Source organism: Aspergillus luchuensis, chromosome 1 (genome assembly GCF_016861625.1).
Source record: "Aspergillus luchuensis IFO 4308 DNA, chromosome 1, nearly complete sequence".
NCBI classification, from domain to species: domain Eukaryota; kingdom Fungi; phylum Ascomycota; class Eurotiomycetes; order Eurotiales; family Aspergillaceae; genus Aspergillus; species Aspergillus luchuensis.
The window spans coordinates 1,686,312-1,713,844 of record NC_054849.1 but is presented as its reverse complement, the minus strand read 5'-3'; the positions used below and the strand labels follow the sequence as shown (position 1 = coordinate 1,713,844).

The following is a 27,533-nucleotide window of genomic DNA, read 5'->3' as shown; positions in this document are numbered from 1 at the left end:
TCGCAGCCAATGGTTGGCCAGCCTGGCTGCGTCATTTGGCAAGGGGATCGTCACGAGTTATCGCTCCAGATGATTGTAGCTGCCAGGTCGCCCAGGTACATCCTCTCTAGGCTCCTAGAAAACAGGTACGATAAGTTTAGTCTAGCTGTTCCATCTTTCCATCTTTGTATCTCCCTCTGAGTCTCATCCGAAGCTTCCTGGAGGTCTCCTTGTTCCTTGAGGCCTTATCGTGATGCTCGGATCACGCGAATCCGAGCGCGGATGATGATGTAAGACCGCCTTAGGTTCCCGGTGCCTGCCTGCTTCAAACTAGCGCAACCGCCTTGCTAAACTAACCAACAGCTGCGGACAGGTCCTATCTACCTATCGCTGACCTGTCTACTAAATAGGCAGCACAGAGCTAGACACGTTACTCCTGTAGATCCTGAGAGGGTCGGGTAGCCGTCCAACTGGAGCTTGCATCTGTTGAATCACCGCCCTAGCCAAGTGGCGGTATCAACGTGGGTACTGTTCTACTTTCTACAAGGTACTTGGTCCCAACCGATAGACTACCCCAGCGGAATACCCAATGCGTCAGTCGTTGTCCTAATATGAAATAGCCTAGATGTTGATAATACAGCTAACGGTCCCCCTGTTCGCCTTGCGTAATCCGATATCCAGCCTAATGCACGTCCCATACTTGATTTACCGGTAGAATTCGAGTCTGTATGCTTGGTTAGCCATGTCCCGATCGCGGGTAGCATAGACAATGCTCCGTACCTATCCGCTTCCTGTCCGGTCTTCACCTGGGCGGCATAAGCATCCTCGAGATCCGACTGGATGATGTTGTAACGGTTCTTTCGCACAGCGCGGAGACCAGCCTCTTGCATGATGGCGGCAATGACCGCACCAGAGAGGGGCTCGTTGCGCACAATCAGCGAGTCCAGGTCAACTTCCGGCGAAAGAGACATCTTGGATGCTATCGTAGAGAAAATCAACCGGCGTTCACGCCGGTCCCGCAAAGACGGGAACTCGATCTTCCGGTCCAGACGACCCGGACGAAGCAGGGCCGGATCCAGAGTATCAGCTCTGTTGGTGGCCATGATGACCTTGACGTTGCTCGACTGCTCGAATCCATCCATCTGGTTGAGAAGTTCCAGCAAGATACGCTGCACCTCACGGTCTGCACCCGTCTGGGCGTCGAAACGCTTCGTGGCGATGGCATCAATTTCATCAATGAAAATGATAGCCGGGGAGTTCTCCCGCGCCATTCTGAAAACATCACGAACCATGCGAGGTCCTTCACCCAGGTATTTCTGAACGAATTCCGAGCCGTTTACACGGATAAAGCTGGCGGTCGTGCTGTTTGCCACCGCCTTGACCAGCATAGTCTTACCCGTACCGGGAGGGCCGTAAAGGAGGACACCGCGGGGAGGATCGATACCTATCGCCAGCATCAGTAATGGACTCTTAACAGAAGAAGCAGCAGTGAAAGGAGGCTATGCTCACCGATCTGCTTGTAAAGGTCAAAGTGCGTCAAGGGCAGCTCGACTGCTTCCCTGATCTCCTGCTTCTGCATGTCAAGACCACCAACATCCGCATAAGTCACATCTGGCTTCTCGTTCTCGCCCAGCATAGCAATGGAGGAGTCAGCCTCCGGGGGTAGGATATCGACAAGGGCGTTGGAGTGACGGTGGAGTGCGACCGAAGACGAAGGCTTGAGCTTCTCGCGGTCGAGCGTGGAGAGGATACGGACGACATAATTCGAGCCAGTCGACGATTGCACAATACCGGTACTAGGAGAATCAGTTATTGGTTCTATGTCGAAAGCTCTGCGCGGCACCATACTTCTGATCGATCGCCTCCATAAACTGGCCGATAACCAAAGGCACACTCTGTATCCGCTTGATCTCCTCCTGCGCACGAACGAGTTCCCTCTTCAAGCTCCTGTACAAGTAGCAAATGTTAGCTCGGGTAAGATAAGCTCGAAGGAAGATGATATATAGCTTACCTTTGCTCATCCTTGATGTACTCCTCCTGAAGTTGAATGTACCTGTTATCGAAGAGTCAACATGTGCGGCGGCCGCCATCATCGCCGGTCGAACATACTCTAGGTGTCTCTGCAATCTCTTCAATGTGGCATATTCATCGCTCCCGTCGTTTCCTGTGCCCTCGAGCGAGTCTATGTTGGGGATCGTGTCCAATGGAGCTGCCTTGGTGAGAGGCGTGACGTTGTTCGCCGGGGTCTCGACGGCGACGTCTCCCATGGCGGAAATTTGGTACAAACGGAGCGGGTATGAAAATAGCAAGCGCAGTTAACTGTAAGCTAGAGAGAATATGTCCCAGAAAGAAATGGATGGATCAGTCGTGGGCAAGTTGGGAAGGATTTGGCTGGTTGGATCTATTGCGTCGATGCCAGACAGCCCGGCTCACGAAGCTCACGGGCAGTGGTCATGTGACTTGGTAGCTCGGCGGTCCAGCTGATATAATGGCGCAGGACAGAGCCTTTCGCTCAGTACGAACGATAGCTAATAATTTGGCACTCACGACTCATCTTTGTTGGTGCGCTTATATGTGTACTTCATTAATCTATAGGCTTCAAACATATGAGTAAAAAAATACTCATTTTGTGAATGCGCTGATGTGGCTTCGCAAATATTTCAGATATGTTACAGTCGCCAAATTATGTAGCCATTATGAGATAAATCATGAAACCCAAGTACTGTAAACATATTTCGCTGCTCTTTCCAACGATGGGCCAACGGATTCCAACCTGTACCTAACCTCAGGCTCCTACATTAAGCCCATTAACTACTTAGCTATTAGACTGGCGACAATTGCTATCATCTATGTAATAGCACTGAACGACGCCAATTTGGCGAACGGCCAAATCCAAAAGTTGCTACGGAAAAATCAAGTAACCTGCATAGTGTAACAACTAGAAGGCAGCGAGCCTGTGCCTTATAGAATGAAATATTGGGTAGATTATATGGGGTCGACTCAAGCATCTGCAGAGGGAAGAGAAGTCCCCATTCAACTAACTATAGTACTCTTTGTGGTAGACCCGAAGATTCCAGACCCAGTTAGGCTGAGTGAATGCCTAAAGTGGGAATGGTGCATGGTTCATCAACACAGTCACATGACTCATTCCATTACATAATCTTGAATCTGAAGCCTAATCGGGTAAAATAACCAGCAGGCTGAAGATGAAGCCTCATTTTCTGGGGTCGGATAGTACAGAACACGTTGTGAGCTCTACTCAGCCAATAGCAACAGCAGTCACAGGGGTTTACGCCGCGAGGTCCTGGAAGTAAAGTGCATTCCCTGCATGTGATACCATCGCCCTTTTGGAATTCCACATTACCAACTATCCCTCCCATGCGAAAGTAAGCCCGCAGGTTGACGGCGGAATGCCACGAGCTGGTAGGACTGTAACGACTTATACTATATGTGATAGCCTGTTACTTACTCACCTGTACAGGTGCCGCTTGCTTGACCTGCCGGCAAAAGTGCCGCAAGTGTGACCGTGGCCGTCCGAGTTGCCAACGATGTGTCTCGAAAGGTTTAGTATGTGGAGGATACCCAGAACGGTTCAGATTCTGCGGAATTGCTAGTCGAGGTAAATGGAAGGGTGCTCGGATACCGACCAACAGTAGAATCCCTACCGGAGGTCGATCAGGAATAAGCGATGCTGCTTTGGATACCCAGGTGCCACCAACCCAGGAAGTTACGGAGAGTCCTCCCCCCAACTTGGAAAGTGATCAAGCTTGTTCAACCAATCTGAGTGGTAGCCCGAAGACCACGGCACAGGGAATACCTGTTCCTGAAAAGCCAGCTGAAGCTCACAGTCGGCCGCTGCCAAAGCTTCCAGACGATGTAACCACGCTTCTCGATTCGCCCGACACAGCTAGGCTGTTAAGCCATTGTAGGCTTCACCCCTCGAACCGTTGAGAGCAACGCACTAAATATATGCTGCAGATGATGAGATTATTTGCCCACATCAGATAGCTGAGGTTGGGCATGACGCGGAGAACCCTTACCGAGCATATATTCTTCCGCTGGCGCGCAAAAAAATCGGGCTATTGTACGCTGTTCTTGGGCTTTCTGCTTCCCACCTCGGGCGGGTGATTGGCGATGAGTTCCTACACGAAGCCACCGCGGTTGAATACCGTATGAAAGCCATACGTGCCCTGAGCGAAGAGATCCGTAAGAGCCAAAGAACATCTTTGCTCGAAGACGAACAAGATACTGTCTTAGCGATAATACAGGTCCTGTTGCTTCATGATGTAGGCTTTGTGTGCCCTATTTATGCCACAATCTCTTGGTCGAGCATCTTAACTAACAGGAAATAGATTTCTGAATCGGGGGTATCTAGTCATGGCATTCACATCACAGGTGCCATGTCCGTCTGTAAACAGCTCTTGATCGCCGAGGGGCTACATGGCCGACGCCAGCGGGCCATGTTCTTCCTCGGCAACCTGGCTTGGTATGTTAACCCAGGCCTGATTATTTCAATACAAAACTCATTAGTGAAAAACCAGGCTTGACATAATTCGAGCATCTGCTGGCCCCGAGAGAATGTGCTTTTCTCAGGATATTCGTGAGCTAGTTGCTTGCGCCAGCGATAGAAAATTCGAATTGGTAAATGGGTGCCCGAGAGAAGTCTTTCTGGTCATCGGCGCAGCACTGGAAAAGGCAAAGGAACATACACTAGGCTGGCTTACTTGGGATGAGTATCAAATCGCCCTGCTCCTAGCAAAGCACAAGCTCTATGCATGGGATCCAAAACGAAGAGAGTACCCTAGTCATGATCCTCTCTGGCTATTTATAGCGGAGGCTTTCCAGTTTGCATGTATCTTGCGTATTCTTCGGCTGCTAGACCCGTCGAAGCCAGCTAGCAGCTCTGATATACAAGAGTGTGTTCGAAAGATTCTCGACGCGACTGCGATCATCACTCCGGAATGCTCGTTACTGGAAATCCTTGTCTTCCCACTCTTTATGGCAGGATCCGACTGTATCTCGCGTCATTCACAGTATTATGTCCTTACGAGACTGCGCGAAGTTGAGCGGAGATCGGAGTTTCGCAATCCGGTCCCTGCTGATATATTAAGAAAGGTTTGGGATGCTCGTGCGGCTCAGGCCGAAGATGATTATACAAATATCTCATGGACGGCATTTGTAAGTGACACCTTAATATTTCGGGAATTCCAAAGCTTACCACACAACCTAGACACACTCCCCCGGACTGGCACGACAGCATGACTACCTAATCATATAAAATTATACGTACATCGGTTACCATCGATAATCATGCCTCTTATTTGCAGGATCTGCAAATCGCCGATGGGTTATTGATTGTCTATATAGAAGTAGATCGCGAATAATGACATATTGTAAAGATTATTGCATCACTCGGGCTGACTTGCTTTGCGCTGATCGGGATCCATGCTCGTTTCGACCCGGCGAATGATGCGTGCTGGGTTTACGGCAACAAAATGGAAGGGAGGAACTCTCTGCAATTAGGTTAACCGATGCGTTCAGAGACATAATAGCCAGAATATGGCATGACATACCCTTGTCACCACAGAGCCAGCCCCCACCGTACTTCCTCGTCCGATAGTAACTCCGGCTAAGATGATTACACTGCCTCCTATCCAGACATCGTCTTCGATATGCACTTCCTTGCCGGCTTCTGGGCCCTCTATACCCCGTCGCACAGCCGGGTCTAGGGGATGGGTAGCCCCGTAGATACAAAGATTGGGACCGGTAAGCACCCTTTCACCAATCTTCACGAGACATGTGTCCAGGACAAGAAGGTTGAAGTTCAGAAAGGTTTTCTTGCCGACTTTGAAGTTCAAGCCGTGATCTACCGATATGGGAGGCTCCACAAAGGGGTCTGTATCTTCGAAAAGCTTCTCATCCTCCTGGAAATTGGGGTGGACTGGAGGCAGAGGGCGCGTATCACCTAGGATGCTGTACATCAGGAGGTCAGTTTGAAGAGCGTTCCCAAAAGCCGGTAGAAGATCTTACTCCCGCCAAAGCTCCACCTTGCGACGCCGAGTGACTTGGCCAGCCTGATTGAATCTGTCGCATGCTTCTTTGCAGCGTTGTCGATTGGCCTGAAGGTCTGCATCCCAAGCATTGTAGAGCTCACCATTGAGCATCTTCTGCCATTCCTCCGATGTCGTCATGGCTCTAATGTAAATTGCTGGGAGAATATGTGATATTAGAGATGTAGAGGCTGGCGAGCGATAGTAGTTCCATTATATAGTATTTGTGAGCAGACTAAAGCAGTTCATCCTGTGGCCATTCATTATCCAATGCGAATCACCTGGGCGGTTGGGAATACTTCCGAATTAGGCAGGTTATGCCTCGGCCGGTGCGATTTACGTTGGCCAGCTTGTGGGTACGCCGAGCCTGAACTACTATAAGACTGAATTTTGCTGGAGAAGATTACGATTTAATATCGCTCTTTCACCATGCATAAGCGGCCGAGCTACAATTACGGTTTAGGATTGTGGGATCAATGCATGCTATATTGTGTCATCGAAGTTGGATAGTAAGGAGACAGCATGCTATACAAATTCCATGGCTACGGTATCCGAGACCAGATGATTTCTGAGACAATGCAAGGCCCTTTCAATGTAGTACAACTGACAGATGATGCATGTATAGTTTCTGCATCCCAAATAATGGTATGATAGTAATATGTAGTTATACGATCTAGAACCAGGGATCAGGCAGGATCCAAGGCTGCCACTGATGACGTAATACACGACCCTACATGGTCATTAGTTATTACTAACTAATAATCTGCCACCAGGGTCCGCCTACTATATTGGCTCACCCCTTTTACCCGCTGCCCGACTGCTACCGACCTGTGCTCCTGCTCCTGCTGCTTGCTGCTGCTGCTACGTACTACCGGTAAGATAAAACTTACTGGAAACCCTTACGCCAGGCCCATCCGAACTTGCCTATCGTTTTTGTTCCCTTGTCCCGTCTGGCTGAATCCGATTCTCGACTCGTGAGGCGCGCCTCTGATCACTCCACGCCCGTCCCCATTCCTGCCTTTCCCAACCCCGTGTGCCTCTCCACCTTTCCAGAAGGAGACGCCCCCTCCCTTCCCTTTGGAAACAAAAAGGAATCTAGAAATCCAAAATTAATCGGCTCGAATAAAATACCAGATTTTCAGGTACTGCAGTGTACCATATCTTTACGGAGCTTTAAGTCCAGGTACGCCTGTCATTCCTGACTATTGATCCCATTCCCCCCACCCGCTTGTCTCCCAGTCATTGGATTTGCCTTCCACACGCCTCACACAACTGTGGCCACGCACTAAGTAAAGTGCTGGCCACCCTTTACCCTCCCATTCCTCGGGAGTACCGCGCACGTTGCCCCCAAAGCCATCGCTGGTGGTCCCTATCTTCCATGGGTTACAGGCCCTTCTATGGCTGATCCATCATTCTGCTTTTGATCATTTTAATTTCTGCAGCCTGTTGTTTGTCATTTTTCGCAAATCCACTTTGAAACCCCCATACTTCCCAGGTCGCCTTGCGATTTGCTGATCGGTCTTCTGCCACTCAGTGCCGCTCGCAACGCCGCTGCGAATCCTCACTTGATTTTCTGCCCTTTTTGCGGTACCAGCGACCTTCCATGGTCCCGTGACCTGCTCGATCTCCTCGCAATCTCTCTCTCCGGCCTTCCAACCACTGCTATTCGGGACCGGCCTCCATCCGCTTGTGAGTCGGCATTTTTAGTTGTCCAGCCTTGTCGGTATGTACATCCTGCCTGTCCCTTACAATTTCCCTTTTTGAGAAAACATCAATCCACCCACCCCAGGTTATCCCATTTACCCCCCGTCTTTCCCCCGTCTACACGTTGGGGTGGCTGTCCTCGGTGTGGTGTGTGGTCGCTGCTTCGTGTCGCAGAGCGACAGCGCGAGCTTCCTCACCTGACGCGTCTAGACCCTCTTCCACCTTACACACCTGGGAGATTGTGTCATTTACCCCTAAAAAACAAGCTCGTGATGATTGTAACACTACTGTCCTTATCGGTCGCGTATCGATGATGACCTTGGTGCTCGTGTCATTTTTCTGACAGCTCTGGTTACCTTACAGATGGGTTGGTAAAACCACTCGACATGAATGCCTGGGCCGACCCCTCGAACCTTCCGAACCATGACAATGGTGCTTTTCACCAAGCGACCATTGATCCTTCTGCGGCATTCCTCCATACCTCTCCTACTCCCGACCCTACCCAGTTCCAGCGCATGTTCAATGGCGTACCGCGAAATGCCTCCCCTGGCTTCCACAACCCGAACCAGGTGATTCCGTCAAAAAGGCCGCGACCGGAGGATGCCATGTCGATGTCGCCTCGACAGGCTCCCGGGGCTATCGCGGCATCCCGGTCTCAGACTCCTCACCAGGTGCCATTCCCAGGGTACCAAGGAGCTGCAAATGGCGCACCTCAATATCCTCCGCATCCCACTCCGTATCAGCACCTCCAGCAAGGAGCTTCTCCGAACGTCACCCAATCTCCGATTATGCAGGAATTTGACCAACATGGTGTACAACGTATGGGAACAGCTTCGCCCAGCCCGTTCTCCCCAGCCGGCCCTCAAGTAGGCTCCCACATGTCTCCGTCACAGTCCGATCATCCGAGTCGGGTGAACACGCCGCAAAACAGCTCATTTATGCCCAATCAACCGTACCCTCAGGCCATGGCGCCCCAGTTCCCGCCCGCGCCTGCAATGACTACTGCCGCTGTGCAGGCGCCGATGCAAGCACATTATGGTGGTATGCCTCAGGGGTATCAGCAGGCCATAGCTGCCCAGCAGCAACAGCAGCGAATGCATGCCATGCAGATGCAAAACCAGGGTCGTCCAATGGCGATGAATCCGGCCATGGCCGGGCGACCCGTGGCAGCTGGGATGAACGCGATGGCCAATCCTCAACAAATGGCCGCCATCAGGCAGATGCAACAGACTATGGCAAAACCGCCTAATCCGGAAGGGTTCATGAGGTCACTGCAGAAGTTCATGATGTCGCGCAACCTTCCCCTCGATCCTAGTCCCGTTGTTTGCGGTCGCCCGATTAACCTGGTCCAGCTTTATGCTACGGTCATGAAGCTCGGAGGATCAAAGAAGATAACGGCTGCGAATATGTGGCATGTCATTGCACAGCAACTGCAGTTCCCCCCGATGCAGCTGCCGATGGCCATGCAGGAGCTTAGGGAGCATTATCAGCGGAACCTAGCTGCGTACGAGCAGGCCTTCCTCAGCACCCAGCAGAAGCAATTTGCGGAGCAGATGCAGCAAACCGCGGTGCCACGCCAGCCTAGTGATCCATCTGCCATGCATTTCCAGTCTCCAGCCATTAAACCGGGCCAGGGGTATGACAATGCGCAGCAGATGGGACACCCTTCGCCAAGTCCCGCGTCTGTATCGAGTAGCGTACAACATAACGCTTCGAATGGTTTCGCGACGCCTACACCTGTCAAAACTCAGGGCAAACCGCAAAATCAGCACCGTCTCAGTATTTCCCGCCAGTCACAACCTCCAGCAACGCCAAATGATCCCACTGGCCAATTACCGAGTCAATCGCCTGCGCAGCCGGGTAAAGCCCCAGGCCCAGTCCCCGTGAAGCCCTCAGAACAGCTGGACCAGTCGGATCAGCCATTGAAGCACCAAATTGAGGATCCTTACAAGCCCATCGTCTTGCCAGAAAGCAGTTTCCATGGACCTATAGCCATTGATGAAATGTATCAGATCGGGGAGGATATTTCTCGGCTGAAGCCTAATGTCCCCAGTTTTGCTGAGCTGGGTGTAATTGATATCCACGCTCTCACAATGAGCATCAAATCCGGGATCCATGCTGAAATGCGCATGGCCTTGGATACGCTTACATCCATATCTTCAGAGCCGGCGATTCAAATATCGTTAGATAATTGCGACGATCTGGTGGAGAGCTTAATAGAATGCGCCGAGGACCAGGCAGAGTTTCTCGCGGAGCATGCTGCAGAAGTGTCTGATATGATGCTTCTATCCTCATATGAAGAAGTGACTCGTGGATGTCAATCGGAGTGGACATCTTTGGCGGATGTACCAGAATTCGGCAGCCTCGACTACGAACTAGACCGTGCCGTCGACCGGCTCATCTGCATTACAACCATACTACGCAATTTTTCGTTTATCGAGTCGAACTTTGGAATGCTGTCTACTCCTCCGGTTGTTCAATTCATGTCGACTATCATTCGTTACCTCGGCACTCGCAATATGCTACTGAGAACACATCAAAACACATTGGATTTCATGAAGGACACAGTCACTTACCTCAGCAACGTGGCTCACACCATTCAGTTACCAAGCAAGGAAGAAGCACTTTGTCTTCTGCATTTCCTTCTTGCTTTTGCACCATTCCCAGGTCCTATGAGCTCGGAGGGCATTATGTTCAATTCATACAACCCCGCTATTCATAAGTACACACCGGCAGCGGTTGATAGCCTGGCCAAGCTTTTGGCACGGGATGAGCCCAACCGGACATTCTTCAGAGCAATCTTTTCTGGCGATGGTGCCTCGATCCAGCAAGAGTTGCTGACCCGTGCCTTTGGTCTTGCCATTTGCCCGGTCCCTGATCAACCGCGGAAACCCTTGGCTATAGCGGATGCTCGGAAAGTTTTCCTCATGCAAGGCCTATTGGCAGCGGACATCCTTTCAGGCTTCGCGGATGGACCTATTGCCAAGTCATGGCTGGAGTCGACCGACGGGTTTGCCATTCATCTACTGCGACTCTCATGCCTCCTGAGCACAGAACGAGTTCCTCCACCGAGCACCAACTCCCGCCAATCCCATGCCGCAAGGGGTCAAGCCGAAGCGGAGGCTGCTGCTTACAGCTCCATAATCAATCGGGGTCTGGCAATTCTGCGTCGACTAGCTGAGAAGTCAAAGCTTGCTGATTCCAACGCCACGTTACGGTTCCCGTCGGGAATCATCCCAAGGAAAGAAAGCTTGCTTGGCGCACTGTTGATGCCTAACATAGATCCTGGTGTGGTACGGCAATTGATAACTTATGCACGACTAGCGGAATGAATGCGGTAACTTTCTGGAACGGTTAGGGTCTTTTTTTTCCCTGAGATCATTTCTAGCGCGCTGGTTAACCCGAAGGTTTCATGTTTGGGCCACGCTTAGAACATGCCTTGTTGATGTTTGCTTCTGTCATGTCTTCTACTTCCAACCTTTGAGTAAACAACTATCTACATCTCCGTTTTCTCCCTTTTTTCTTTTTTTTCTCTTTTTTACTCTCTTACTCGATCTCGTGTGTTAGGCGCCGGTGGGAAGAACCTTTTTTTCTTTAATCGAGAGAGGCGTGACAATGTGTATCTCTGTGCTTTACCGCTGTACAATGTTCAATACCCTCGGGCGACAAAAAAAATCATGCATGATGTCTAAATGGGTAACTCTACTGTATCATGGTTCATTAACTGAAGTGGACCGACCGATTCTGGTTGATAGTACGCTCTTGGTCTGAGCTTTGCCTTTCCAAATTAGGAACAGTTCGTAGGCTACTAGGTTGGCTAGTTGGCGGTAAGTTCTGGCATGTTGCTGTGTAGTACCCCTGTATCGGCATCTCCTGTGTAATCGTATGACGTGTAGTATGATTGTAGTATGACTTGTAGTATGATCAAGAGATCAGCTGCTAGTGAGGATACCGCTAGTTCTCTTGAGGAAGTAGAAGATGGATGGAGTAAAATGGCGGAAGACGTTATATCCACTGATACTACTACTACGAGCTAGTAGATAGAAGGGAAGAGGAGATAAGACCACTTTCGGATGAATAGATAGTAATCATGTACCGAACCCGCAGCAGTTCGCCGTAGACTTGAGAGATAGAACAAAAGCGAAAATAGAAAAGGTAGAGATCACGCCAGTATACATACATACATACAGCAGCCAGAAAAACAGAAGCCCCGCAGAAATAAGGGAGTTATGACAGGAACACCAGCACTAGTAGGAGAGAGAAAAGTAATACAAAGTGAGGAATAAAGTAAGTAGAGGGAAATTTGGAAAAAAGGAAAATGGGGTCATGGGGGGGACATTATAACCAAAGTATATCGATCATCCCTGACCATTGCAGATATGCACTGCTTATTTTCTTTTCATCCCGTCGTTCTGGTTCGGCCCTTTTTTAGTCTTCTTCTTGTTACCAAGTCTGCAGTGTGTGGTTTCGTCCTGTCCCTGGACCCCCATCGCTTCCTGTGCTAGGCGTGACAATAGACAAGTGTGTGTATGTGGCAGTATCAATGGGTTCAATGAGTTGGTGCCGACGTAGGATTGAAAGTAAAAGAGGAGTGAAAGGGATCCAGGGACGACTCCGGTTCCTACTCTTGTCGTTTTGCTTAGAAGTTGCGTTCCTGAAGGAATTTCAGGATCTCGGGTTTGCGCCAGCCCTAAGTGAAGCAACCAGATTAGCTCGGTCATGATCAAATGGAGGATCGTATAGGACATACTTTGACAATGATGTGACCGTTAAGACGGTTAATGGTCACATCTGGGCTCTTGGGAGCGCGGGGGTCACCCGACTCCAGTCCCAGGTACTGCGCCAGATCGTTCCTCAGGGCATCCAAATCGCCTTCAGTCTTCTGGAGCTTGGTTTGTTGCTTGGTACCGCCGGCCTTAGTGACGAGATATACGGGAAGTTGGTTGGAGGCTGTGCGACGGATGAAATAAGGGAGGTTTGTGAGTTGCAGGTTGGGCGGCGGTTGCGATACCGGGGTTTCCTTGAGGGTCTGAGATTGCCGCTTGAGTTGAACGAGGAAAGTCCGACATTGCTGGGCGGCAACCTGGGGCTGGGAGATAATTTGGGAGGAGTGACGAGAAGTGAGTTCTAAGAGCAAGTCAGGAAAAGCTCAACGGATCCTTTTAGATACCCTTCGGGAATTTGCTGCCCAGGAACAGCCACGCTTACTATCCCGATGGGATAGGCCGTGGGTGGAACGGACGGAAAGGGTCGCGACATACGAGAGGGGGTCAATCTAGCGGAAGAACATAGCGAGGAGAAGGAGCTACGCGTCCCTGACGAGACTCTGGACTGTGAAGCTTTGTGCAGATAGAAGGGAACAGCGGTTGACTGCTTGCGAGAAGCCGAGCAGACCGGCAGAGACTGCATGAAGGATGCCATCGGGGTTGGTAAGGGGGAGGTCAAGGGGGAGGCAACGGAAACAGCCTGAACGATTCCTAGCAGCCGGGGAATCGAAGAACAACCCAGAAGGGAGTTTAAAAGAGGGAGAGGGGAGGAGAAGGGGACAAGATGAGGGCCGGAGAGCGCGAGAGAACGAACATACGACATGCAGAAATGAAGCGATGATTTCTTGCTTCGGCGCGGAGACCTTCCGCTAGGCCCAGAAGGGAATAGCGCGCCCAGCAGCCCTTCGCCCACATTTTCGCCAGCGCAAAAGCCGCCGCACACTGACTTTGAAGTCTGCCGCTGCTCATTGTGAGAGGCTCTCCGTTCGTGAATCGCTTCCTCTCTTCTGTTTTTGTCCTTTTTCTCCCTCCCCTCTTTTTCCCCCCTCCCCCCTCCTCCTCCACCACCCCCCCAATTTATTCCGCTCCCCCGCTGCTACTGCTGCTATATCTCCCACCATGGCAGCCAACGTTCCTCCTTCCGCTGAGACCCTTCTCAGCGGTGCTGCCGCCCACCCGCCCAAGACCGCTGAAGAGATCGCCAACCAGTATGACCTGCTGCCCAAGTTGATCCCCTACCTCGACCGCCATCTGGTCTTCCCTCTCCTCGAGTTCAGCTCCGGCTCCCAGGAAGATGACAAGGAGATGATCCGCGCCAAGTACGAGCTGTTGAAGCACACCAACATGACCGACTATGTTGCCAACCTGTGGAAGGAAATTAACGACTCCGACACCATCCCCGACGAGTTCGTCAAGAAGAGAGAGGAGGTTCTCGCCAAGTTGCAACACTACCAGGAGCAGAGCGCCAAGATCACCGAGCTGCTGCAGGATGAGGATGTCGTCGGCAACCTGCGCAGCGACAAGGTCGCCAACTTGAAGTTCCTCGAGGAGGAGCACGGTGTCACCGCCGATATGGTCAACAGCCTTTTCGACTATGGTCGTTTCCAGTACAGCTGCGGTAGCTACGGCAATGCTGCTGAGCTGCTGTACCAGTTCCGTGTCCTCTCCACCGACAACGACAAGGTTGCCTCCGCCACATGGGGTAAGCTCGCCTCGGAGATTCTGACGACCAGCTGGGATGGTGCTATGGAGGAGGTTCAGAAGGTCAAGGACTCCATCGAGACCCGTCTCTTCAACAACCCTCTGGGTCAGCTCCAGAACCGCTCCTGGTTGATCCACTGGTCTCTCTTCCCCTTCTTCAACTACGACCCGGCTCGCGATGTCCTTACCGACCTTTTCTTCTCCCCCGCCTACATCAACACCATCCAGACCAGCTGCCCCTGGATCCTGCGCTACCTCGCCGCCGCCGTCATCACCAACCGCAACCGTGCCCACAAGAACAGCAACGTCTACCAGAAGCAGCTGAAGGACCTGATCCGCGTTGTTCGCCAGGAGGGCTACGAATACTCCGACCCCATCACCGATTTCGTCAAGGCGCTGTACGTTGACTTCGATTTCGAGGAGGCCCAGAAGAAGCTGGGTGAGGCTGAGGATGTGTTGCGGAGCGACTTCTTCCTCGTCTCGGCTGCCGATGCCTTCGTTGAGGCTGCCCGTCACCTGATCTCCGAGAGCTACTGCAAGATCCACCAGCGGATTGACATCAAGTATGTTACCCAACGCGAAGGACATACATCCAGAGCGTAACCGTGCTAACCAATATCTCCAGGGACCTGTCTACCCGTCTGGGTCTGAACCAGGATGAGGGTGAGAAGTGGATCGTCAACCTGATCCGCGACACTCGTGTCGACGCCAAGATCGACTACAAGGAGGGCACTGTGATCATGAACCACCCCCCGCAGTCTGTGTACCAGCAGGTCATTGAGAAGACCAAGGGTGCTTTCTTCCGCACGCAAGTTCTGAGGTTCGTCTAATACCCTTTCCAATCGACCCATCTCTATTGCTTGTCACTAACGCCAGGATAATCATATAGTGCTGCCGTTGCGAAATAAATGACACCCCCCACTTCTTGAAATTATACCGAAACAAGAAACTTTCGTCCTTTTACCGTTCTCTTCATGGTTCTGTTCATGTTAGTAGTATCTTCCGCCGCAGTGCGGACTTCCTGAAATGATGGGACCAAGCAGAGTGGCATCAGGCTGGCGTTCAGGTGGTCCACTATTCCTTTTTCTCTTTTTTATCTCTCTATCTTATTTCCCCTTTTCTATTTACGTTTCGTGTCCCACTTTCCACCCACTATATCGTTTATTTCCCCCCTGTGTATCTCTTTATGATGTTTGACACCCTTCGGGATTTTGGTGTGTGTGATGACTCCCTTAAAAAGAAGAACGAAGTACCGTCAAAAATTCTATCCAACTATATCTGGACTTTTATTTTTGGGTCGACCAGAGGATGAAAAAAAGGAAGGAAGAAAGAGAAGAAGCAGGACCGGGGGAGTTTCCTTAAAAGTGAGAGCAAGTCCTTTGCACACTTCTGTCTTATTGGGGTTGTGTTTTCTCGTCCGAATAAGACGCCGTCGCTTGGTTACGTGTGATCGAGCTATGCTGTTACGAATGATCTATAGAGATGATGGAATTCAATTATCATTAACTCACTCAACGAGACGGGCTGCATTATGGGTTGAGGTAGATAATATAGAGCCGTGGTCCTCAAACCCTATCCCCAGGGAAATTCATCATCCCCTTCCCACTCTTCCCTCGCAACCCCAAAACAATTACCACTCCCATATAGTAGTAACAAAAGGTATCTGTAGAACTGAACCAACAACTAGTAGTAAAAAAATCAAACCACAAATATCCCCGCTACCAGAAAGACCCAAGAAAACCAGCATTAAACCATTATCATAAAAAGAGGACAACCCATCCCTTCCTCCCCCCTCTTTTCTCTCTCATGTTCCATCCAACCCACTTCATCGACTCCGTCTCGGTTCATAATCCATCATCTGCGACGTTGATGATGATGATGATGACAGCGGTGGTGGTGGTGCCCTACTTCTCCTCCCCGAACTCCTGACGGGTACAATCTCATTGATATAGGGTTCGTGTCTGCCGAAAGTGGCGGCGGCGGTGGGGCTGGCTGAGTCACCTGCCATTCGGAGGGATTCTTGACGTTCGTATTCTCGGGACATAGTTGCTAGGTCGTCGATTTGTTCCTATTGATTCATATTTAGTTTGGTTGGTGGGGGAAGGGGGGAAGGGGGGAAGGGAAACGAGGAGTAGGGGGAGTTAGGGACGCACTCTTGTAAGTGGTACACCGACTATTAGGTAGCCGTCGCGTCCCTGGAGGTTGTTCGGTTCATGTGTTAGAAGAGTGTGTTTGGTTCTAGGTGTTTTGTGTATGTGGCTGTGGTATATTGTCTCTACCTGGTATGAATATGGCCTGACGCTGGCTGTTGGCCCTAGAAAATATTGTATGTGGCCTAAGACTATATGACGGGACAGTCCGTATCCTGGGAGCCAGTATTGTTGTACTTGAGACATCTCCGTGAGGTTGTAGTAAGTTCAGTTAAGTATAGGGGAGTAAGTAGTGTGAGGGATGTAGTGAGTGTGAGTGATGTAGTGCTGTGTTTGTGTTGTATACTAGATTTTGAATTGAATAGAGTGGACTACTTTCGATCATGACGACCATTCGATTGGAACTGGAACTCTCTTCTAGGGACCCCATATATATAGCTAGCTTCGGGTTTCTGGTCATGCAAGGAAAAAGGAAGAAGAAGATAACAAACGGACATAAGATTCATTCGTCACGCCTCGGTGGGTTCGATGTGGATGTCTCTCTCAAAGGTGTCGGAATGCCCTAGGGCAATGTGACTGTACATAGTGGGCTCCATCACTTAGGATGCTGATCAGCATGCCCGCCATCGGCCCAGCGAATTTTCTTCCAGTCAAGACTGCGCCTTTGCGAATGTGGCTTTTTACATAGACTCTTTTGCGAGCAAAATGGAACGGCTGCAAGGCCTGCTGCTCACGTCCGATTCCGGGGAAAACTCGCCTCACTCTTTCATCCAACCCCTTTGCGTCGGTAAAAGTGAGGCTTGGGCACCCCCCAAGGGAAGACTGATAATTTCCGCAAATCGAAGGATATTGCGCCCACCTTCTCGCGTGCCTCTGTATTTCCACAGCTTGGCTATTCCTGCGGTGAACATGCACCACTGAAGTGGTCGGAGATGTAGGTATGTAGTAGAGTCTGTATGTGTGATGCCGTGGCTCCATGGACCGAGCGTTTCGGATGCAGCTAGTATGCTTGCTCGAAGTTTATTGGCGACTCCCCTAGATCTTGCAGCCCCAAAATGGTTTCGTACATTTCGGAATTTCTTGCGTCTCGAGTCCAGACGTCCTCATAGCCGGTGACACCTGCATGAGCCTGGAGCCATTTATACAGACCGGGTTGTTCGCAGATCTATGAGGCCATGCCATACTGTATCCCACTTAGCCGACCGGACTGTTTGTGCCCGCGGCTCTCAGCGGCAGCTTGAGTCATAGTGTTCGGCCCGATTACTTCTTGTTTTTATTTCCGGGGTCCTTAATTTGACCTGTAATCGCTCTGCAAAGTTTATCGGGGCTGTAGTCGGTGTTATCTGTATATCGGGTGGATACAGCATAGTTGTCACTTATTGTCGCAGATTCCGAGGTCTAGACTAGAGATGCATCATCTAAAGGGAGCATCTAAGCGTCGTGGCATGATTGACCATGTAGCCTGTACCCACGAAAAATCGTAGCACAGAAATTTATGCCTCGGAGTTCGTCTCAGACCGTTGATACTGTCCTTGCTGGGCCGAGCTAAGCTTGACGATCGTTGAAGACAGAATGGGCAGGGACACGATCCTACATGGAATTAGACCCGGAGATCCATTGTCCCCTTCCTGTATAGCCAATCTTCGCGGCGATATCTGTGGCCTTTAGCCTTAGCTAGGGGTCACCTGCATCAGGGCTTGGGCGAATCTGATTTGGTAGTCAGCCACGCTTGCATGAGCCAGTCTAGCTGACCATGTCCTCCTCAACAGGGCTCCGGCTTCCTCTTTTTCAGTCACTCATCAAGCCTAACAAGCGCCGGAAAGTGACTGCCACTGTTGTGACAGCCAATAAAGGGGGTAAATAAAGCTGTACACCTGGTATGGCTCACAGAATCGTATGAGGCTAGACCCAGCCTAGCCATCGATTATTGTGGGCCCAGATAAAGAGAAAGCGATGCGACATGGCAAACCAATTGGTATTCAGCTGAATAGTTAGCTGGGGGTGAGGCTTCACCTCACTCACCAAGCCTTAGATATTCGAAGCGCAGATGCCTACCTCTCCCACCGTTTGCCTGTGGACAGGGAAGGCCCTGTGTTCTCCAATGGTGTCGCAATATCCACGAACTGGGCAGCTTCATCCCTGCCTCAGATCGTTGCTTTTATTTGTCCTCTTATAGTGACTGCAGGTTTTATTCGGCAAGGGACTGAAGGTGAGGCTGAAGAAAAGTGTTAGAACTTCCTAGATCAAGGAACGATGATGAATACATCAGGAAATAAGCTCGCTAACTTACTCCCGGGTTTCTTAATAGCGGATTGTGACCGAAGCAGAAGCTGCGATCTTGGGGCTACGCCGGGGCAGGTGAAAGAAAAAGGCGGCTGAGGATCGAGAAATCAAGCTTGCAAGTGGACAGGAGGAAGGTGATTGCTTGACAGTGTCCCTGTCCTGAGGCGGAAGACCCACAAATGATCTAGCCCTGGTCACAATCTCATCCCTGAAGATCTGCAGAGGTAGCTAGTGGGAACCTCGACAAGGCGACAGTGAGGCGTTCGGAGAATTAGAGAAGCAAAGTCAGGTGTGATGGAAAGGAAGGCACAGAAGGGGAGCATTGAGCTAATCAAACTCATTCAACACGGTTCAGGATGGCTAGATTGACAATTTTCCAATGAATGCATCTTCACGCTTGCATCTTCTCGCTTCGTATATTATAGTCTATACTCTTTTCATGACTCGTCCAAATAAACAACGTTCGCAGCAAATCTTGAATTGAAAACTCTCCGCTAATCCGCCTCAGTTGCCCTCCGGGGGTACATACGGGTTCACAAGCATGTCGCTGAATCTGTGGACTGGTTAGCCATCCTGATGCTTCTCACAACCGGATATCTGGGGGTCGACTTACTTCTCAAGCTTCTCCTTGCCTCTGACTTCCTCAACCAGCAATGGCATCCTAACCACGTTGAAGTCTTCATACAACTCTTCAATCTGCTCCAAGTACTTCTTCTGCATCTTCCTCCGTGCATTACATTGTTCGCACTCACTGCTTTGCTTGGGGAACAGGAGCTGGTTGACCACAATGGCATGGGTATCGATGTTGTAACTTGTGAGCTCCTGGATCATGCGCTCGGTTTCGTAGAGGGACAAGAATTCCGCAATGCAAACACAGACGAAGGTAGTCAGATCAGCGTCCTTGAACTGCGAGTTGACCTCGCTGATAGTCTCCCTCAGAGACTCCATCTTCTGCAACAATTCATCGATGTTTTGACCGCCGGGCAGACCACCACGAGAACCAAGGATCGAGTTCAGCATGGGACCAAACTGAGAGGACAGCTGCGACAGCTTGGCGAGAGCCTTCTCTAGGACAGTAGGGAACTGGAGGAAGCGGAGGGTGTGACCGGTCGGCGCAGTGTCAAACACAATAACTTCGTAGGACAGCGACTTGACCTGCTTCAGGACTTCGGCAAAAGACATAGCTTCATCAACACCGGGGATCTGCTACAATCAGCCATCTTTCACGAGAGCAATGTTATTCTGCTGGTCAGCAGCACTGGTGCGTCACGTACACTGAACGCAAGATCCTGCATCATTCCACCAACACCCATACCAGACAGAGGGTCGTCGCCCTGGCCTTCACCACTAGCCAGGAGATCTTGAATACTGCCGTTAGGGTCGATCTCCATAGCGCTCAAGTTCGAGTATCCATCAACCAGCCGGGCCTCCTTTCCGAACTTCTGACCGAAGGCATCGCTAAGGTTGTGCGCGGGGTCGGTGGAGATGAGGAGGACAGATTTGCGAACTTTAGCAAGCTGAATTGCAAGAGAGCAGGAAGTCGTAGTCTTGCCGACACCTCCTTTACCGCCGACAAAGATCCAGCGCAAGGTCTTCTGATTCACCACCGACTGGAGCGTGGGCTCCATGAGGTCGTCGCTGTGCACAACGGCGGATGACATGTTGAAAACTCGTTGAGATGATTATTGGAATCGATTCGATGTCTGAGGAGGGCGCGATAGAGTGAGCTTCCTTGTCAAAGAGGCAGTGTCGCGATATTGAAGCTTGGACTTACCACGTATCGGTTCCCCGCAGAGGCCCAAAACTTTCAGTAGTGGCGGTTAGACAAGTTCGAGAACGTTCTCGGTAAGATAGAGTCACCCGAGCACTGGCGTGAAACGGGCCTATTCAGGTCCAGATGAGCGCGGTAGCAAGGTGCTGAAGATTCAGGTACAATCACTTAGTTTAGTGAATCATGTGTAGCGCCAAAGAAAAGCGTTTCCATTCGAGCCGGTGCAACACGCACGTGCGGATGCCATCATTCTCTGCCTGAGGCGACCCCACCCGTCAATAAAGTGACATAATGCCTCACTTCTCTGAGATAATCTTGATTAGTTAGTAGCTATCTATGTAAATCTAATCGAGCCGGCGGCTCTTCGTCGCTTATTCAAGGACTCAATTCTGAAGCTATTTGTTTTGCGACCAGCAACCCATTCCTGCCAGTCGAGCTCAGATAAACAGCTAATTGTCATTTCCAGCTAGCTTCTGTCTGCGTTTAGAGGCATTGAAAAGCAGTACGAGATTCTATGACACTACACCATTGCAGCAACCTGACATGTACAAGAAAGAATAAGCGGACATCTCCACTTAAAAGAATCTGGCTTGCTCCCGCATGATAAACGCCGGGTCTTGCGTTACAGAAGTCTAGGTTAGTCAGATCGACGGGCACCACGAACCCCAATCGTTACTACTACCTGGTATCGTAGCATCCCAAGCCGGGGTTGCACACACACTCTCTCTCTCATGTCAAAATTGATCAGCTAGTGGGTTTGCAAGTTCAATCCAGGGGCACTAAACAGATTTGAGCTGTTGTAGTGCTACGAGCTTTTTGGGACCACCCCCGAGTTACCCCACCGATGGTATACTCCGGCATCTCAGGGTAGCTCTGTCGGTGCTCTCCGATGCATGAGAAGCGGAGATAGAAAAAGCCCCTCGCGCGCTGAACACTCTCGAGACAATTTCTACTCTTCTCTCAGTATCTGAAATAGTTACCTACAACCTACCTATTCTCTCTTGATGGACCCTAGCTCGGAAATCAAGCCGTCAAGTGGTCAACTGGATAAAGTCACAGACCGTCTTAGCCTCTACCGCAACCAACTCCTCCAATCCCCGATCCACTCTACAGCACAACCCTTCAACAACTACAACGCAGCATCGACCCTCACTCAAAATACCACCGCAATGTCTCGCGACCCCATTACCTGCCACGTCCTGAACACCCTGACGGGTACTCCCGCGGCGAACCTCCCAGTGACACTGACCCTCCTATCTGCACCCTCCAGCAGCCAGAGTCCCATTTCTTTCCAGGCGACGACCGACGCAGACGGACGAGTCAAAAACTGGGAACCCACCACAACTTCATCGTCCGCTTCGTCGGTCCCCGCTATCCTTTCTGCACTCCCAACTGCCGATAGCAAGACGAATTGGTCCGTTCGCTTTGACGTTGGCCCATGGTACGAGGCACAAGGTGTTGAGAGTTTCTGGCCCGAGGTCGAGGTGAAGTTTACGGTCAAGGGACGGGGCCGGGAGGGAGAAGAAGGATGGCGGCATTATCACGTTCCCGTGCTGTTGGGACCCTGGAACTATTCGACTTATCGCGGCTCATGACGAAAGGATATCTAGAATCGAGGAGGGGACGATTGTGTACGGATAGGACAGAATAGGATAGGAAGGGGACCTTAATCTTATCGCTGCCGACTACCTATTATTAAGTTACTTAAGTTATTTTATCGTGGAGAGCGCCCCATGCATCCCCATACTTATGACGTATCTGGAGAAAAGCTGAAACCATTCCATGCACGGCTCAATAGTTTTGTGACATGCCATTGATAATGGGATCGCAAGCTTAATAGGGGATGTTAATTGCTACCCCCTACAAACTCACTAAAGGTTAATCAACGCCGAAGATGAGAAATATGGCGCAATTTTACAACCTTCTTCCTCTTTCACGTCTGTGCGAGCGATGGCAGGCAATGGGATCAAATTAAAATGACCTTAATTGCCAAGAAACACGCACAGTTATCATGTCCTTCGAAATAACCATAACCATAGCTATAACTACCTACACCAACAGTCCGCGATCTAGACTTTCCGACCAACTCCTCGGAAAGGCTTGCATGGGCAACCGCTGATTTCGATGGCTGCATGGGCAAAAAAGGCTAAATTATGGTGGAATCAGTACTTGTGTGTTAGGTGTATCGACTAGCGTGAAGAGCGACAAACAAACCCCGGACAAGTCAACACATTTTGTTGTGCTGAGGGGTGGAAGAGAAGGAGGGGGAGGGATCGATTTGTTGTCATTTCGGCTAACGCAATTAATCTATGATATGTCCCGTAAAACATGGACTATACCTTTTTTTATCATGCTGCTGAGATGGAAGCGCACCGCAGCTGTAGATACTTTCACTAGTATTGAAGCCGTTGGGCCTAAATACTCCCTTATCAAAAAGTACCGTTGAACGACAGGGGGAATTTATTTTCATGCAATTTGAAGGTTGTGAATACCGGGTACATCACATACAGTAAGTGAGTGATTCTTCTAATGTACATGTGCATACTTATGTGCAGGAGACTTTGGCAATGATGCAAAGCATCAAAAGAAATTATACTATCACCGGAGCTACAGTGAATACTGGACTCCTTTCAATGTCGATAATGATGGAATGTTTCGACAGGACTGGTTTCGATAGGACTGGTAACGAACATATTGACCTGTAGCACTATCATGTACTGTCTGGGGAACGCAGTACCACTGCCAAGGCCTAAACGAGACGCGAACTGACAGTTTGGAGGGGCCTTCTCAAGCCTAATAATGTGGAGGGGAGGGCCGTATACTCTACTCCGAACCTTCTTGTCCGGTCCACCATTCAACCGTGTAGCCTGTACCACACACGGGGAGCAATGGAAGAGATTGTCCAGAATTCAAGTGGCAATCCACTAGATTCCTTCATCCTTGTTTTGGGCCCCAAAGAGACCGCGCGAGACACTCTCACGTGATGGATACCCACGGGACGAAGGCCCTAGAAATATTGCGTCATCAGCAGGGGCCCAATCAGCAAGCGGACGTGTCACTCGATGTCCCCGAGCGAGACTGATTGGAACAACACTTCCCCCCTGAAATGAGAAAGAACGAACCCAGAATCCGGGCAACGGCGATAAGAGAGCCGAGGATTGGAAGGATTTCCTTGTTGGACCCGAAATCTATGTATCTCCAGATTTGGGCGTTGCTCCATGGGCCATTCAGGGAGGGCATCGATGGTATGGAAGTGGCATCGACCATTCGAACAGACGAAGATCCCTCACCGCCCTGCGGCCGGACAAACATGGCGTCGTCTCCATGATTCGTTCACCCGCTCGAGATTGAGACTCTGCAGGGCGGGGGCTCGGAAACGGGCCCGTGAGTGGCTGGACCAAGTGGATGCGCTGGTACATTAGTGGTCCTTTGGAAAGGTGCGCAAGTGGCCACTGCCGGCTGGTCCGACTGTCCGACAAGCCCAGGAAAATTCCTGTCGTCGTCACCGTGATCTCATTCATGGTTTTCTTTACCCCTTCCTAACTCTTTCGCCCTTAGCCAACTTTCCCTCTTCTGCCCCCGATACATTGTGTTGACCAGTTTGTGGTTACAAGTGCTTCGAATCCAAAGCTTTAAACTTTTGGGCAACCTCTTCGTGTACTTTCCATACATCCCTGGATAGCGACCAACATTCTTATACCTTTGCAATTTTCTTTCCTCGGGACCCGGAAGTGTGTCATACTATCTATTACCACTTTCTTATTAGGTTGAATTTGCCTATCGTTTCCGCCGTCATCCAACAATCGCGTCCACCCGGGTTATTCTTTGCTTGGATTGGCTGACAAGTACTGCCGGGAATCCACTCCGTCTCCAAGTTTCGTTTTTGCAAGTAAGGGCCAGCCAGCATTTCGCCTGCATAATCATACAGTGCCTGGTCATCTACTATAGGGTAAGGTGTTCTTTTTGATTTGCTGTTTTTAGTTTTCGGTGCTTTTTTTTCTTTACTTCGCCCACCCTTTATTCATTTCATTTATTTTTTTTGGGCGAGATTCTGTTGCGGAGTTTCAATATTCCTGCTTTGAAATCAAAAACCATAGGGTGGATGAAGCAAAAGAAAAAAAAATACGGAAGAGAAAAGAAAAATACAATTCAAAACAAGAAAGAGCAGCAAGAACAAGATTGGTTCCGAATACAGAACCAGAACCGAAGATAAGAATTAAGAAAAAAGAAGAGTGAAAAGAACCTCAAAAAAGAAAATTAAAAAGGGGAAAAAACAAAATCAAAAGAAAAGTAAAGGAAAAGAAAAGAAAAAAATCTTTTTCGAAAAAAAAAAATTCCAGGTTAGTGGTTTCGAGGTTGCACTCTGGCTGGTTGGTAACCCGCGGGCTTTTTGTACTCTCAGGGTTGCATGGTTTCGGCGTGACAGACAGTCGAGACCAAATAGGCATAGCGTGGCCCGACGGCCACTCGACCGCCTCCCCTCTTTCTTTTCCCCCTAAATAATCTCCCTGTCGAAGCCCGGACTACGTCACAACTTTTTCCTTTCCCTTCCCCTTCCTCTCCAACACGATCTACTTCTGTCTGAACTGCCGTGTACTCGCTCAGTGACCTCTGGGTACAGGCGTTTGCGCTGCAGTATCTCCAGCTCTCCGAAGCATCAACAACTTATCGCGTTTTACTAACTTCAATCAACCAGCTTTGTCTCTTTTTAACTTCCCATTCCCGTACCCCTCCAGTTGTTTTTTTCTTGTTCAGCGTCCGTCCCCGTCCTTATTCTTCTTCGTGTCCTCGCCACCTCCGTCCGCTCGCTTGGCTATTTTTTTCCCTTACATCTCCGGGGTCACCTGTCGACCTCCCTCGATCTAATATATCGACACCAACCAAAATATCTCCCCCCTCCTCCTTTCTTCGCTATTATGTCTGCGGCTGTTACTTCAACCGTTTCGACCAGTCTAACTAATCATACCGATACTCGTAATTCTTCCCCAATGGATGCGAAAAAGGCGGGTCTAGACGAAGGTGAGTGAGTGTTGTGCATCTTAAAAAAAAAACTGTTTCGATCCTTCGTTTTGCGCGCGCGCGGAACTCTGGTACCTCCCATATTCCAAACTCCCGAATATCTGCTGTATCTTGCACTTCCTTACTTCATCATCGACCCTTGACCTGTTCTGGCTTGGTTGTACGCCACTGTTCCCCCAAATGTTCTGTTGACTACCCGCCGCCGTCGGGATGACCTCACAATTGGCGTCATCGATGGGGGTCACTGTTATCAGATCCCCTTCCTCTCAAACTTCGGCCTGGACCGCCTTATTTGGCCAACCTCTTTCTACCTACCCCTGTTTCAGATAACCTCACTGTCGCGTACTCCATCATCATCATTATTACCATTATCACTATTGTTGTTGTTGGTCGTCATACTAACGCGCACATCTGCTCCGGATACAGACTCCCGGGCGACCTCTTCGGATCTCAAAGATACCAAGCCTGATGTAGATCCTCAGACCTCGTTGGCGCCGCCTCCGCGACCAGCCATAACAAGCGCGACTGATACTCCCGATTACTTCAATTCCGTCCACAACCCTTTCTCTCTGGAACCCAATCCCTTCGAGCAATCATTCGGCAGTGGTGGTTCCTCGGGCGAAACACCCGGAAAGTCGATCCTTCCTCCTGTTGCAGCACTTACTTCACCTGCCCTGCCGGGCACAAGTTCTGCCGGCGGCGGCTACGGCTGGTCCAACTCTCTGCGCTCCGGGCCGCTGAGTCCTGCTATGCTCGCCGGTCCGACTGGCACTAGCGATTACTTTGACAGTATTGGCAGGGGTTTCCCTACTCCTAACGAGTCTTCTCTCCGCACTGGATTGACACCGGGCGGAGGGGGGTCTATGTTTCCCGCTCCTAGTCCAAACTCTCAGGCACTTCTGCAGCAGTTGCAGAGTGGTGGTGCGACACCGTCGACTATCGAGTTCCACCGTACTGCTCTTAACGCTGCCAAGAAGAACAGCTTAGGTGGTCCAACCTCTAACCCCACTTCCGAACCTGATCCAGCGACGCAAAACTCCAATATGGATATTAAGCCGAACCAACCTGCAGGTTCCGACCCATTCGGTCATCATGACGCTGCCGATGCGGCCAACGGGCTTTTCATGCTGGCCAAGGGCGGACAGGCGAATCCCAATCAATTCGCTGTGTCGAACCAAGCTTCGATTCAGCCACAGAGTATTCAGGCCAATGACCAGCAACTTGAATCTGGCGCTGATAGACGTAACTCGCAAAACGTGAACGGTGTATCAGGCAGAGAGACCAGCGGCGACGCTTCCGACATGCAGGGTGAGCAGACGAAGCCTGCTGCCAAGGGCAAAGCCAAGAAGAACACTGGTTCCAAAGCCAGCACCGCAGGAAACAACAGGCGCAAGGCAGAAGATGCACCTAAAGGATCAAACAAGAAGGCCAAGACGAGTAACGGGTCTGGTAGTGTTGAGCCTCCTTCCGATGTCGGGGATTCTGAAGATGATGAAGATGATATGAAGAGGAAAAACTCGACAGACACGAAGAAAATGACTGACGAAGAGAAGCGGAAGAACTTCCTTGAGAGGAACAGGTAAGATGCGCTGCTTCATTCTGGTGCAGCTATGTGCTAACGTGGATTGCAGGGTTGCTGCGCTTAAGTGTCGTCAGCGAAAGAAGCAGTGGCTTGCCAACCTTCAAGCGAAGGTGGAACTGTTTACCTCCGAGAACGATGCGCTTACTGCCACTGTCACACAGCTCCGTGAAGAAATCGTCAACCTCAAGACTTTGTTGCTTGCGCATAAGGACTGCCCAGTCTCCCAGGCCCAAGGGTTGGGTCCTCTCATGATGAATGGCATGTCGGCCGGATTTGAAGCGCATCCATACAACATCCCTAACGGTATGATGCAACCTGGAGCACCTATCCCTGCTCAGGGGCTACGACGGTAATGAGTCCCTATGCGAAACCATGATAATATATGATGGGTCGTGTTCATTCGGTTGAAGAACGGCCGATATTCTTGAATTCTTTTTCTTGCGTCAGGAGTGCAGGCGCCACCGTGAGAGTGTGTGGCGCCTTGCCTGCCTGCTACCTCTTGCTCTTATTATTTGGCTACACGCCACC

General features: G+C 50.4%; 9 protein-coding genes across 9 annotated transcripts; 5 read left to right on the top strand and 4 right to left on the bottom strand.

Moving 5' to 3' along the window:
• Positions 1 to 684: 684 nt before the first annotated feature.
• rpt3 (proteasome regulatory particle base subunit RPT3) lies at positions 685 to 2,246 on the bottom strand (the record flags this gene model as incomplete). The annotated part of the gene is made up of 6 exons (XM_041688890.1): positions 685 to 703; positions 760 to 1,423; positions 1,489 to 1,775; positions 1,828 to 1,926; positions 1,991 to 2,032; positions 2,089 to 2,246. 6 exons carry the CDS (start codon positions 2,244 to 2,246, stop codon positions 685 to 687), a joined length of 1,269 nt encoding a protein of 422 aa, XP_041537311.1.
• Positions 2,247 to 3,389: 1,143 nt separating this feature from the next.
• On the top strand, positions 3,390 to 5,257 carry AKAW2_10589A (uncharacterized protein; the record flags this gene model as incomplete). The annotated part of the gene is made up of 6 exons (XM_041688879.1): positions 3,390 to 3,402; positions 3,461 to 3,904; positions 3,958 to 4,265; positions 4,332 to 4,465; positions 4,521 to 5,157; positions 5,210 to 5,257. 6 exons carry the CDS (start codon positions 3,390 to 3,392, stop codon positions 5,255 to 5,257), a joined length of 1,584 nt encoding a protein of 527 aa, XP_041537310.1.
• A 130-nt stretch (positions 5,258 to 5,387) lies between these two features.
• On the bottom strand, positions 5,388 to 6,170 carry AKAW2_10590S (sugar O-acetyltransferase; the record flags this gene model as incomplete). The annotated part of the gene is made up of 3 exons (XM_041688867.1): positions 5,388 to 5,492; positions 5,553 to 5,952; positions 6,010 to 6,170. 3 exons carry the CDS (start codon positions 6,168 to 6,170, stop codon positions 5,388 to 5,390), a joined length of 666 nt encoding a protein of 221 aa, XP_041537309.1.
• A 1,949-nt stretch (positions 6,171 to 8,119) lies between these two features.
• Positions 8,120 to 11,065, top strand: AKAW2_10588A (putative ARID/BRIGHT domain protein (SWI1); the record flags this gene model as incomplete). Its single annotated transcript, XM_041688856.1, has 1 exon — positions 8,120 to 11,065. One exon carries the CDS (start codon positions 8,120 to 8,122, stop codon positions 11,063 to 11,065), a length of 2,946 nt encoding a protein of 981 aa, XP_041537308.1.
• A 1,307-nt stretch (positions 11,066 to 12,372) lies between these two features.
• On the bottom strand, positions 12,373 to 13,322 carry AKAW2_10587S (mitochondrial 54S ribosomal protein mL49; the record flags this gene model as incomplete). The annotated part of the gene is made up of 3 exons (XM_041688845.1): positions 12,373 to 12,423; positions 12,484 to 12,860; positions 12,995 to 13,322. 3 exons carry the CDS (start codon positions 13,320 to 13,322, stop codon positions 12,373 to 12,375), a joined length of 756 nt encoding a protein of 251 aa, XP_041537307.1.
• Positions 13,323 to 13,618: 296 nt separating this feature from the next.
• On the top strand, positions 13,619 to 15,108 carry INT6 (eukaryotic translation initiation factor 3 subunit E; the record flags this gene model as incomplete). Its single annotated transcript, XM_041688834.1, has 3 exons — positions 13,619 to 14,763; positions 14,826 to 15,020; positions 15,090 to 15,108. 3 exons carry the CDS (start codon positions 13,619 to 13,621, stop codon positions 15,106 to 15,108), a joined length of 1,359 nt encoding a protein of 452 aa, XP_041537306.1.
• A 4,029-nt stretch (positions 15,109 to 19,137) lies between these two features.
• GET3 (ArsA family ATPase) lies at positions 19,138 to 20,294 on the bottom strand (the record flags this gene model as incomplete). Its single annotated transcript, XM_041688823.1, has 3 exons — positions 19,138 to 19,186; positions 19,247 to 19,836; positions 19,908 to 20,294. 3 exons carry the CDS (start codon positions 20,292 to 20,294, stop codon positions 19,138 to 19,140), a joined length of 1,026 nt encoding a protein of 341 aa, XP_041537305.1.
• A 1,114-nt stretch (positions 20,295 to 21,408) lies between these two features.
• On the top strand, positions 21,409 to 21,999 carry AKAW2_10584A (hydroxyisourate hydrolase; the record flags this gene model as incomplete). The annotated part of the gene is made up of 1 exon (XM_041688812.1): positions 21,409 to 21,999. One exon carries the CDS (start codon positions 21,409 to 21,411, stop codon positions 21,997 to 21,999), a length of 591 nt encoding a protein of 196 aa, XP_041537304.1.
• Positions 22,000 to 25,392: 3,393 nt separating this feature from the next.
• On the top strand, positions 25,393 to 27,358 carry atfA (bZIP transcription factor atfA; the record flags this gene model as incomplete). The annotated part of the gene is made up of 3 exons (XM_041688801.1): positions 25,393 to 25,423; positions 25,850 to 27,002; positions 27,055 to 27,358. The coding sequence occupies 3 exons, from the start codon at positions 25,393 to 25,395 to the stop codon at positions 27,356 to 27,358; spliced, it is 1,488 nt and encodes a 495-aa protein (XP_041537303.1).
• Between the last annotated feature and the right edge of the window lie 175 nt (positions 27,359 to 27,533).